Source organism: Perca fluviatilis, chromosome 10 (assembly GCF_010015445.1).
Source record: "Perca fluviatilis chromosome 10, GENO_Pfluv_1.0, whole genome shotgun sequence".
NCBI lineage: Eukaryota > Metazoa > Chordata > Actinopteri > Perciformes > Percidae > Perca > Perca fluviatilis.
In genome coordinates, this window is record NC_053121.1 from 4,138,353 (window position 1) to 4,151,865 (window position 13,513).

Below are 13,513 nucleotides of genomic sequence, written 5' to 3' on the forward strand. Positions count from 1 at the left end.
AGAAAAATGTTGCTTTTGTGTCACGGCCCTGCACTAGAGGCCATGAGGTAGGGCTGGGTATCAAACCCCAACATCTTTTTTGGACCAAAATGTGTCCATAGCAACGAGCATCAAAAAACAGTTTAAAAAGCTGGCATCAAATGTCAAATTTATCATCTTGTATACTTATTCTTTGATGCGATAGTTCAAACTTTAAATCAACATTTTGCAGATTACATTTTAAAATTTTATTTAGGCAAAATCCCTGTATAACTGCTCATGTATTTTGGTATTGACATTAAAGTATAAAAAACCTTCAAACAGTGACTGGCCTAATTTTAGAGGTATGAACTTGGATAATCAGATTTATTGTGGTTAACCAGAACATAATCAAGACTGAAGAAGCAAATCCAAAGATTTAAAGTTATAACCATTAAGACTTCACTTCCGATTGATTTAGTGACACCTGTGGTTACTGGCAGTAACACTAAGAATGGCTTAATATTGCTAATCATAGAATTTCGAAATGAATCGTTTATTGATCACTGGGGCAGGAAAAGAGCTTTGAGCAGCTACTCTGTCAGAAATACTACAGAAGAATAAGAGCAACTTGTGTATCTGTTTACATCGCATCATTTGCATCGTCTTATTTATCGCTATTACTTGCACAGACACAAATATGTTTCCTCTTTAAAATGAAAAAAAAATGTAATGTCCGCAACACTGCTTTAAACTCCCATATTTAATATAAAGAGAAAGCCTGAAGAAGACCCAGCAGGGTCGAAACATTGCATTTATATTAAATATGGGAGTTTAAAGCAGTGTCGCGGACGTTACATTTGTTTTTTGTTTTAAGTACTTTCATTTGTCCTGCACCTGCCAGAAGGTGGGATGTGCACACAGTTACTTTTATAAAATTTCCTCTTTAAAATGCCCACGACCAGCTGCTCTGCTTTTTTATGCAAGCACCATCTTTGGTCTTCTAAATTTTATCCTGTGCATTTCCTGTGAATCCCTACCGCATGTGTACGCCATTCAAATCCAGTGCAGGAATGGCGGACTCCGCCACTGACAACTGAAACTACTTAATGGACGGTTACTAACGAGTGCATTCAATGGCCATAGCAGAATGAATGGCAGCCATAACTAAAATCAAAAATTGAGTTTCATATGATGAAAGTCTTAAGGATTATAATTTTAAAAATGAAAAATTGAACAGACCTGTTAACCACATTGTCTGACTTTTCAGAAGTCACTCTTCAGAAGCCATTTTGTATCCCTGTGGCTGATTACTATGTGTTTTTAAATTACTAATAGAATACAAAACAGAGGCTCAGGTTCAGCAGCTTTTAGCTTCTGACTGAAACGTCAGCCTCCATTGATTCAGCTCTAGTGGTAGCTGAGCCTCCTTCCTTTACCGGCGTGGCCCTTATCTAATTGATTGGACCTGTACTCCACTTGGATCAATATCAGCCGGAGGCTTTAATTCTAGTCCCAATCACAGACAAGTTTCTAGGCCACTGCTGGAGCAGATGAGCCTCTGTCGAGCTCCTTCCTTGCTTTCGGCCTCCTTAATCAGATCAGCCTCTAGCATATATTTTTGAAAATATACCTTGTCGGGGTTTTTTTTTACCTTTCGTCTCTGCTTCCTATTTCTATTCAGGGACACAGGGAGGCTTGTAACATCTATTGTCGCTTTAGGAATTTAAGCTACCTGCGCTGATATTCAGTTGCTCCAAAAAGCAGCATCAGCCAACTTTTTAATGTGCTCATTTGTATTCGGTGATTCACAGTTAAAATTCCCAAACTTAATTACTGTTCAGTCCTAATTGCAGGTGAATTTCAGGCCAATTAATCCACCCAATCTATGCCGTTACATGATTATGGGTGGTGTCGGGTCATTTGAAGGATCCCAGTGGGATCTGAAGCATCGTCAGGAGTCTTATCTCACTTGTTAAGCCAGTTCTACCTCCCAGGCCCATTTCTTTTTCTTTTCTTTTTTTTTTATATTTTGGCTCTGGTCCAGTCCTTACAGCAGGTGAGCCTCTAAGCGGAGCCAGTGCAGTCCCTGCCTGATGTGTCGGACCAGCTCTGTCATGCTGCTCTGCTGACTCAACGGCTCCATTGCCGAGTCCAGCTCCTGGAAGAACTCTGCAAGGAGGGGGGGGGGAGAGCCACAGTTACTGAGGGTTATATCTGCTGCTGCTTGGCCTGAAATGAAAAACAATACCACAGTTTTGGTGTTAGAGACAAGAGACAAAGTCAGGTCAATCATTCATCCGAACCTTGAAACTATTAGAACTTGGTTTACAACACTTTCCACAAATGACGTCGGTATGACTAATAATCAAACTAATAAAAGTATAAGTGGTGGCCCAGGGCGGCATGATAGTTAGCTTAACCTGCTTTTTCGCATGCTAGTTAGCTTAACACATTGTTGTTTGGTTTATTTGGTGGCTCAGGCATTATGCTAGTTAGTTTGACACGCTGTTAGCATGCTAGTTAGCTTAAGGAGGTAGCTGAGGGTAATTGTTTGGCTGTTGCTTGGTGGGTTGCTGCCAGTGATAGCAACATGCTAGTTAGGCTGTGTCTCAAACCGCCTACTTGCACACTTCAAGCACTTAGTTTTAAGTATATAGTGTAGATAACGCAAAAAGTCAGTGCACTGAAAGTACCCGGATGACCCCCTAAAAACGGTCAAAAAGTTCAGTGTGGAACGATGGACATTACACGCACTAAATGGGCGCCATCTGGACTACGCAGCGGAACGGTGAGGGACCAGGGACGTTGACCGGCAGCTGATTGGACGAATGCGTCACATGGGTCTGGCTTCTCCCGGATTTCACAACGGAGTATAATGGCGGCTCGTTCAGAATACGATCTCGTACTTTACGAAAATAGTTCACCGAAACGTGTTTCTGAAAACATTTTAAGCGAGAAATAGGCCGTGCAGTTGCTGAATCTGTCTTCATTTCAGATCGACAAAGGTCAGTTTAATAGATTTTCGTCAGATTTTCAGAGGCGGCAGGGCGAGCCAACCGCCCGTTAAGTGTTTTAACATAAGTGTTTCCGTTTGGGACAACACTAACCATCCAAAGTGGGCACTACGGCAGTAAGTGGTCAGTGCACATTAGCAATATACTGACAGAAGTGTGCGGTTTGAGACACAGCCTTAGTTTCACACGTCAGCTGTTTGTTGTTGATGATGTTAGCCGGTGATGTTTAGACAAAAGTGAATATAAGAGAGGGCTGTGTTGAGTGCGTGGGTGCAGGTAAGGATTAATACTTGTGCGGCGGTGTGTCTGCGTCGATCCAGCGTATCCTAGCAGAGCCGGTATGTGTGTGTGCATGGGGAGAGTGTGGTAATGCTACTAAGAGAGCGACGGGAATTAGCTCCGGAGCGAGTGTCTCTGTTGTGCTTTCTGACCACGGTAGGAAAAATGTAGCAGGAAAAGTTAACCCTCTTCTCATTTCATGTTGTTCACGGAGAAGGAGAACCCGGAAATTAGTAGGGGGAAATGTGACGCCACCAAGCCATGGCCAAGCGGACCAATCACAGTTGTTGTGGCTTGCGTCGCCGCAACGTGAAGTTACATTTCTGGAGAGGTGCACGCCAGGCTACAGCGTAGGGTTTGTATCTATGTGTACCTACTGGTTGTACCTACGCCGTAGATTCAATGCAGAACCATAAATCAGGCTTGAAACCACTTCCTTTTCTTTGGTAAGACAGGTCAAGGGACGTAATTCAGGAAAAGTTTCTCATACCAGGGGAAATGTGAACTAGTGGCTATTGGTAAATCTAGTGGAACAACATATACAGTGATGGTGGTTGGACAACTAAGGGACTGTTCATTATTTATTTAAGGGGCCACCGAAGGAGTTTTGGGACCTTCAGTCAAAAAAGACATGACCCTCCCCTCGCCAGTAATCATTTTTCTATGACCCTCCAAAACGATTTGGAAAAAAGGCATGACCCTCCCCCAACATGTATTATACCTTCTGCACTGGTTTGCGCTTGGCAAAGACATAACGATTCCCATTGTTTTTTTACAGCAATGACATACGTGACTAAACCTCTGCTTTCTCATCTGACTCCTCTGTTATGGTGTGGGGGCCATTTCAGTAGATTTATTCACTAACGTTGTGGAAACACAATAAGTATGGAAACTAAATGTACACTTCCTGCATTACTTCAAATACTAAGTTACTCCTCTAGTAAACTAGTATTCACCTGAAATAAAACAATAAAACATTGAGACCATTCAGCAAAGCACTCTGGGTAACATTCAACACACAAACTGGTTGCTATGGACTCGTCACTAGGCTTCCTCCACTTCGCCGTTTAAACAAATTGGAATAAACGTATAAAAGTCCAAATCTACACAAAACCCGCAATCAATTAGTAAGCTGACATCAAATGTGGCATTACTAAAGCAGTATATGAAATCAGATGTATTACCTACCACCATTTAGTTGTTTTGTGTTACTTAGCTAAGATATTTATAAAATATCTGGTCATGCCAGACGTTTTATTATTCCACTCATTTTTTGAACAATGCAATTACCCGTTTCAGTGCTCCCTGTGCCCCACAGTCAAACTCATGGGTCAGACCCATCTGGTAGCGAAGGAGGGCCGAGACTTGAACTTTTGCGGTTTCTATGAATACAAAAGTTGGGTAACCCCCCCCCCCGGACAAAAAAATGTTGGATGACCCTCCCCTCAGCAAAGAATAAAAAAATTCTTATTTTCCTCCGGTGGTCCATTCCATAAATACCGAACTTTTATACTTAGGTGAAAAGAAGAATTCAGTGACGCTTCAAAGGAACACGCCGACTTATTGGGAATTTAGCTTATTCACCGTAACCCCCAGAGTAAGTCAAGTCGATACATACCCTTCTCATCTCCGTGCGTGCTGTAACGCTGTCTGACGGCTCCAGCATTAGCTTAGCCCAGCACAGATCCTGCAGGTAACTGGTTCCAACTAGCCTACTGCTCCCAATTGTGACAAAAGTGACAAAATAACGCCAACATGTTCCTGTTTACATGTTGTGATTTGTAGAGTCACTGCGTGTACAAAAAACAACGTAACATGAGACACAGCCATCCTAACCGTAAACAAACCGGGAACTATATTCTCAGACAGGCTTTCTGCGAGCATATCTCTCTGCCCAAGTACTATATTCTTCCACCTGAGAATATAGTTCCCGGTTTGTTTACGGTTAGAAGATGGCTGTGTCTCATGTTACGTTGTTTTTTGTACACGCTGTGACTCTACAAATCACAACATGTAAATAGGAACATGTTGGCGTTATTTTGTCTCTTATTGGGAGCAGTAGGATTACTGGAACCATTCACCTGCATGTTCTGTGATGGGCTGATGCCGCTGGAGCCGTCAGACAGCTTTACAGCACGCACGGAGATGAGAAGGGTATGTATGGACTGGTCTAACTCTGGAGGTTATGGTGAATAAGCTAAATTCCCAATAAGTCGGCGTGTTCCTTTAAAGGTGCATTAGGTCAGAGTAGCCTATAGCATGGAAAGGTTTTTGATATAATGACTATTTGCAAGATTAGTGGAGCCAGATAAGCAGGGACTATTTCATGTCTGACTACTACTTCTCAACATGTGAGGAAAAACTCATAATTCCTCTACACCCCTTGCCATTAGAATTATTATATATTTTTACAGTGTTACAGTTCTGTTTTCAACCTGGTTTTTAGCATGTAAACTGTCACTAGTACTTTCATTTACATACTTGGCGATATGAATCAACATTTCTTTAGACTTAAATCTGGCTACTGATCGTGACTGGGAAAATAGACAGTTTATAAAAGCATTTACACCTGCTGTCAGGTGGGTGTTAAAAAAAAGTTTTACTATTGCAGAAGAAGAAACCAAAGTTTAGTACGGTAGGCTACATGTTAAGTCATTTGTCAACTGTTGTCCTACCTTTGCTGTCAGTGGCCAGTCTGTCAGCCGTCTCCCAGTGTTCATAGCTCCGCAGGATGTTGTTGGTGATGTTAACGTGACTGGCGGCCATGTGGTGAATCCGTTGGGGAATAGCCACACTTCCTGACGAGCCCAGGGTGCCTCCAGATCCTCCTCCTCCACCGCCGCTGCTGGCTGGGGAGGGGCAGAGTGAGAGGGGGGATGGAGTCCCATTGACCCTGCAAAATACAGAGAGCCAGTGAGTCCCAGTAACACCAAGAGAATTAAACAGGGAGCTTCTGTATGCTGGAATGGCTTTGGAGTTACATGATAACATACAAAGAGGAAAGTGTGCACTGGAGTCTGTCAGCCAAGAGTTTAGTTGTAACATATTTTCCAAACAGACTTACTGGCATTAAGGATGTGTCTGCTGAATACTGCCTTTATTAGTTTTCTATTTTTAAAGATACGACTGCTAAAAAGTGCTGTCAACAGCACAAAACAAGAAAAGCATTATTTTTAAGTGGGAACAGGTAAGAGGGAAGAGGCTGAAGGAGAAAAAAAAACATTTGTCCTCTTCAGAAAAGAACAAGGTGGAAAGTAAAAGAAGCCCTAGGGATAAGAAGCACTTACATACTTGTAAAAGGAAGCAGAAAGTTTAATAGAAAATGTGGTATTAAAGCTGCATTTATTGATTTTATTTTGACCACTTGGGGGCAGTGGAACAAGCTGACATATTATCATCTTATAAAGTTGTTATGATGAATGCGTTCGTAATCACTTACACATCCAGCAGAAACGGACCAACATTAGCCTTCTTTTGGAGTCATGGTTATAGCCATCAGATCACAATATCAAGTTTAATATTAAGTCTCCTTTTTTTGTGTGTTCACCAGTCGCTTCCTTTGTCTGCTGTTGGTTTTTGGCTAATCTGGCTCAACAGATGTACATTGCTGGGATCTCCACTATCGGGGCTTAATGCCGCCCAGAACGGTTGTGATTGGTTTAAAGAAATACAAACAAGCCAGAGCGTTTTTGCTTTTTTTTAAATCCCAGAATAAGTGGTGTAGCCAGACCATTCTGCAGCGCTGACACAGCGCTTTGGAGATTAGTCTGGCAATGCAAGACTAGGGCTGGGCCGGTACTGTACAGTACAGTATAGTGGGTTTTTAGAGCTTTTCTACCGTCAACAGCTGCCTGCTGCTACAAATTTGATGGGAGCAGTGAGACTGAACCAAGAGAGGAAATGTGCCCATCAAACCAAAAAAATCAGCTTAAGGGCTCTAAAACGCTCCGTAAAGCTGAGAGGAACTGCAGAGTTGGAGGTAATTATCTGTAGGGTGAGTTTATGTTACTTTTAACATATTTTTTTAATTCATTGATTAGTGCAACTTTTACTTTGTGGCATGCTAGCACTAAAACAACCACACAGTGGGTTTAATGCACAGCAGTAACAGGGGTATGGTCTTGCCTCGGTTAAAGACATACTATGCAGTTTCCAGTTTTTTCAAACAGTGACCCCTAGAGTCGCTGTGGAGTATTTGTATTTAACGTTACCTTTGCTGCTTTTCAGCTCTCGCCAACGAGTGAAAGCCTGACTGAGTGGGACTCTTGTCCGGTACCTCACGCGGTCAGTTTCTCGTTTTCTTTTCCTTGACTCTTCCAACCGCGCTTTCTTCGTTTTCTTCGTCGACTCTGCCGTGATTCACGTCTGTAATGCGTGCTAGTGTCTTCCATAGAGGCTGCTTCTTATATGTTGTTGTATGGAGTTATATTCCTATCTTTAATCAAGAGCGCATTCTTTCAATTTGAGAGCATTTCTCACTGATATTACGTTCAGATTTTGTAATAATTTCCCTCAAAACCTTGCTCTCACACTCAAATAGTCACTGCTCGCGCTTGGATTTGCTCTGCTTGTGCTCAAAGTTTGTGCTCGCGCTTGGATTTTCTCTGCTTGTGCTCAAAGTTTGTGCTCGCGCTTGGATTTTCTCTGCTTGTGCTCAAAGTTTGTGCTCGCGCTTGGATTTTCTCTGCTTGTGCTCAAAGTTTGTGCTCGCGCTTGGATTTGCTCTGCTTGCACTCAAACTTTCTGCTTGGACTCAGATATGTTGTTGTTTGGACAGATTTCCTGCTCTCAGCTTTGAACCTTCTCCTCGACTCAGGCTGATTCTGCTCACTTGCAAAGTTTCTGCTCGGATTTCTCCTGGCCGCTTGGATTTTTGTGTGTTATAACCCTATCAAAAGTCAACAACCAATAGAATGCTAGCTGTAGTGTTGACCAATGAAATGATCCCAACCCCGTTGAGGGTGCGTTCACTTTACTTTAGAACGTCTGTTGAGGGCGGCTGCACTGTAACCTGACTGTAACCAAGTTTATATATCCCCGCGCCCTATATAGCTTTATTATAAGTATATGTCAACAATGTGCACAGAATGGTCGACGATTTCACCTGCACCCGTCAGGAAACGGGAGAAAGCTTTGAAGTGGGACGGTGAAGTTATGTCCACAACTACGAGGGTGAGTAACATAACTTAAGCACCTAGCTAGCTAGCTAGCATATGGCGCTAGCATATAGCCTAGCTTGATGTCCATAAACAAATACATGTTCTTTATTGTATAGCTAGCTAGATTGAGACGCATACAGACGGACAGTGTGTGTATATGTGATGACCCTACTTTGTATTTTTTCCTCGTTTGGTTAACCATGTTCCTGGGATTTGGCTAATTTCATGTTAGAGCCAGTAGTAAAACATAAACTGTAATATAACTGAAAGAACACAAGAAACTGGATTGTTTGTGTCAGTTTTAGCATCACTGTTTTGGTGTTGTTCATCAGAATTTAGTCCTCATTCCTTCATATAACATTAGTTTGAAAATAGATTCATAGCAATCTGTATAAAACGTAATGTTAAGTTCAATTTTATCACTATAATAAAACAGATCTAGAAATGATATGGTTTCTTATTTGCTCCTTAAAGTAGTTATTTGTTTAATTAATACAAAGCAAACTGAACTGAAAAAACAAGTATTTTGTTTTACTTTCTTTTCATCCAGGTGGGGCTGAGGGGTTTGACCCCTGTTGATCTGTGTGTCATATCACCAACCCATGATAGCTAGAATTCACCCTGCTACTCCAGATCTACCTGCTGTACGGCTTGCTACAGACTACAACCATCTGCTCCAGATCTACCTACTGTATGGCTGACTACAGACTACAACCATCTGCTCCAGATCTACCTACTGTATGACTGGCTACAGACTACAACCATCTGCTCCAGATCTACCTACACTGTACGCTGGCTACAGACTACAACCATCTGCTCTAGATCTACTTTTTTTGGCGGGTGGGTGGCAAAAAAAAACCTTTTTTTTCTTTTCCCTTCTTTCGGGGGGGCCTGCCAAAAAAAAAAACACTTTGCCCCAAACCCCACTTTTAGACGGGCGACAGACACAACCATCGCAAGTTTTGTTTGTAGTGAACATCATCAACAGCTGCACTTAAAGTCTCTTGGGTTCATATGGGACTTGGTTGTTCTCCATACTGCATCAAACACTGTATTATTTTTTGTGTTATATTAGTACAGACAAGTAAGTATCATTACTTAATCACAGTATATTATTCTGGTGTACACTGTTGACTTGACTCCGTCTTATTGAAATACTTTAGCTTGCGCCCACCCTAACTTTACCTTAATTGCTCTTGTATAGTTAATTTATCTTCTACTAGTTGTACATACCTCCTATTTAATTGAATTATTCTTAATTTGTGTTGCCATACCTGAATCATCCCTCTTGTGAACACTAGGCCTATCTTATCTTTATTCATAACCCTGCTCACAAACTCACCTGAACCTGGGTCATCTGTTTGCCAATATCAATGTTCCTGCTACAGTAAATCCTATAGGCACATTGTACTGCTTCACCGTAGTATGAACCATACACTTTTAAGGTTTCGTGTCAAATATTGTGCAATTTGTTATGAATTACTCATTGTTTTGACAAGGTAAATTAAAGCTATTTACCAAGTGTCAGCTCTGGTAAATTTAATTGTACTGTTTTTTTTTTATAAATGTTATGGAACATGAAAAAACAATTTGCCTTGATCAGGGTTTTAATTTGTTGCAAATGTGAACATGGTTTTAATAATCTGTATCTTATTGCTCTGAAAAACTACAATGATTTAAGAAATAGCAGTGATACTTATCAACATTTATTGAATTGATTGAATATATGGACAGACATTACAGGCACCTATTCATGTCAACAGAGAAAACAATAATTTGTTCTCTCTTTTATCACTTTGATTATACGCTGATGGTGCAGAAAAGGGTGAAGTCCTTGTAGATCTCTGGCACTTTGAGGACAGACCGATCCAGGAACTCTCCACGGTTGTCTTTGTATAGTATGCTCCTATTAAAGACAGATTCATAGACATCAACACATAATATATTAGGTGTACATAGGTTGCTTTAACATCATTACTATCTTACCTTACCTTCTCTGATTTGGTTTTGTGGACATCAGTAATTTTCTCTCCCAGGCCTGGTTGTGCACCCTGTGAATTTAAGCAAGAAACATAAGTGTATGTAACATGATTTTACTATTATATTATTATTATTTTTACAATTGCATTATTATCAGACTTGCCAACCTTCTTGGTTTGTGCTACTGCTGCCTGTCCTCTGCACACAGGTGAGTGATGTGCTGACTGGCACAGGTCCATGCACATAGTGCAGCTTTGATGCAGCTCAACGGGTACTTCAGTCACACCTGGAAGAAGAGAAACAAACCAACAAAATACTTGTTCTTTCTGCTCAGTTTGCTTTGTATTAATTAAAAAAATTACATTTAAGTTGCAAATAAAGCATATCATCTCTAGATCTGTTTTATTAGTGGTGAAATTGTACTTAACAGACTGGGTCCGTGTACTTTTTCGTTCATTTGATTTTCATTTCATAAACAGGTATTAAAAAACAAATGGTTATTTGATTTTCGTTTTAAATCATGGGGATCAGACCTCCGGTGCTGGGTCTAATATTCTAATATTAGCTGCTGCAGCTAGCTAGCAGCTAGCTACCAGCCCTGTGAGCTTGGTCCCCGCGGTTCACTCCCTGGTGCTGACTGACTCTGGTCCGTCTGCAGAGCTGCGTTATCCGCTCTAGCTGACCTGGGAATCTACCGCGCTCGTGATTTATTCATATTTTATTTACTTTGCAGTATGCTATGCACTGATGTCAGGCAGGCTTGCTGCTGCTTTTAGTCTGAGCCTGTGAGATAACTAAACTTCCTTTGAATATAACGTGCATATAAATAGACGGAATAAATAAAAGTCCCCGGAAATAAATATAAGTAAAACATATGTATTTAGGCTATTGAACTATAATGACTAATGCATATATATGTATTGCCTCATTTATGTATTTCATGTTCCATTTCATAGCCATATTTATTATGTAAAGGGGGCAAAAATGGACGATCAGTCGCTCAGGAAGTTATAGACTACAGTTTCCCTCAACAGCAGCCGGGACATTCTAACGCTTAACGTGAAAAAGCTTAACGTGGTAACTTAATGTACCTAAACAATGATCAATCAGATATCAATCAGTTATCAGTCACATAACGTCCATAATAATTGGACTTTGGGTTAGATTTTTTTGACAGTTTTCAGTGGTTATGAGGAGCAATATGAGAGAGAAATTTGGTAATCATTGATCATTGTTTAGGTACATTAAACCACCTCTATTTGTTTCTGGACATCAAGCTAGGCCATATGCTAGCTAGCTAGCTATGTGCTTAAATTATGTTACTCACCCTCTAGTTGTGGACATAACTTCATACGGTCCCACTTCAAAGCTTTCTCCCGTTTCCTGACGGGTGCAGGTGAAAGTCGTGTCCATTCTGTGCACATTGTTGACATATACTTATAATAAAGCTATAAACGGTGCGGGATATATAAACTTGGTTACAGTCAGGTTACAGTGCAGCCGCCCTCAACAGACGTTCTAAAGTAAAGTGAACGCACCCTCAACGGGGTTGGGATCATTTCATTGGTCAACACTACAGCTGGCATTCTATTGGTTGTTGACTTTTGATAGGGTTATAACACACAAAAAATCCAAGCGCGCAGGAGAAATCCGAGAGCAGAAACTTTGCAAGTGAGCAGAATCAGCCTGAGTGCGAGGAGAAGGTTCAAAGCTGAGAGCAGGAAATCTGTCCAAACAACAACATATCTGAGTCCAAGCAGAAAGTTTGAGTGCAAGCAGAGCAAATCCAAGCGCGAGCACAAACTTTGAGCACAAGCAGAGAAAATCCAAACGCGAGCACAAACTTTGAGCACAAGCAGAGCAAATCCAAGCGCGAGCAGTGACTATTTGAGTGTGAGAGCAAGGTTTTGAGGGAAATTATTACAAAATCTGAACGTAATATCAGTGAGAAATGCTCTCAAATTGAAAGAATGCGCTCTTGATTAAAGATAGGAATATAACTCCATATTGTTGATGTATGTGACGTCGTGCCGTAAGGCAAGTCGTGATTCTTGTGAGATTTGGCGGGGCGCCACCTCTCAAACCGGCGCCACCTCTCAAACCTGCATGGTTGGTTTTGCCAGCGGCGTCCCCCCCCCTGCTTTGCTATCGGGATGATTCGCCCTACTACGACTTTGTTTACCATCAAAATGACTTTGAAGCTGTTGTATTAAGGTACAAATCTTGCATAGTGTGCCTTTAAAGTGATGGTTCGGAGTAATTCACCCTAGGGTCCTTTGCACCATGGCCTCGAGCCAAACACCCCCCCAGAAGCTTTTTTCACCTGGGTCGAACATTGGGAGAGTTAGCTAGAGTAGCGTTATCAGCTGAATAGCTTAGCGCAGGGGCTAATGGACCCACGTTTGTATCTCGTAAGTTACCCCACTAATAATGCCCGAAATGATACCAAACGTCTACAAGTAGTACAAATAGGTTATGCTCTCATAAAACGATGGATTGGAAAGTTTGTAAGTACACCAGAAGTTTATGTAAATAACACTTGCCTGCTGGCTTCTGCTCTCTGCTGTTGTTGTTGCTGCTGCTGTAAGACGAGTGCTTAGGACCCTAGGGTGAATTACTCCGAACCATCACTTTAAGGAATAACCGGGTTATGCCAGTTTTACCCGCATACATAAGCGGGGAAGAATGGGAAGAATGACTAAAGTAACTCTACCGGTAATCTATGCCAACCTGTCGGAATAAGGCTTTTTCTTCCAGTTGACCTCTGTCCAAATCACAACAACTTGGAAAGCGGGGAGAACATGGATGACTTTTGGGGTCTTCTATTTTATTTTTTAAAGATTTTTTGGGGGGCTTTTATGGCCTTTAACTAACAGGATAGCTTGAAGACAGGAAAGGGGAGAGAAAGGGGGACCAACATGCAACAAAGGGCCGCGGGTCAGATTCGAACCCTGGCCGCTGCCAAGGTCTTTGCCTACATGGGGCGCACACTCTATGAGCTAGAGGTTGCCCCTCTTTTGGGGTCTTGTTGATAGTACCTGCCGTGGCAAAGTCCTCAGTAGGTTTAAAGGTTTAAAGCTCGTGTTGTTGGTGTTGTTTTGGCGCGGTTGCTTTCAACTG

General features: G+C 41.6%; 1 protein-coding gene across 1 annotated transcript in view; it reads right to left on the bottom strand.

The window, feature by feature from the left end:
* Nucleotides 1-792: 792 nt before the first annotated feature.
* The window catches only part of aff2 (AF4/FMR2 family, member 2), a 181,427-nt gene continuing 168,706 nt past the window's right edge, over nt 793-13,513 (bottom strand). Inside the window, exons 24-25 of the mRNA XM_039813457.1 lie at nt 5,930-6,147; nt 793-2,130 (exon numbers count right to left, since the gene is read on the bottom strand). Of these exons, the coding sequence (XP_039669391.1) occupies nt 2,009-2,130; nt 5,930-6,147 (340 nt within the window). The 3' untranslated portion in view covers nt 793-2,008. The remainder of the gene's footprint in view (nt 2,131-5,929; nt 6,148-13,513) is intronic.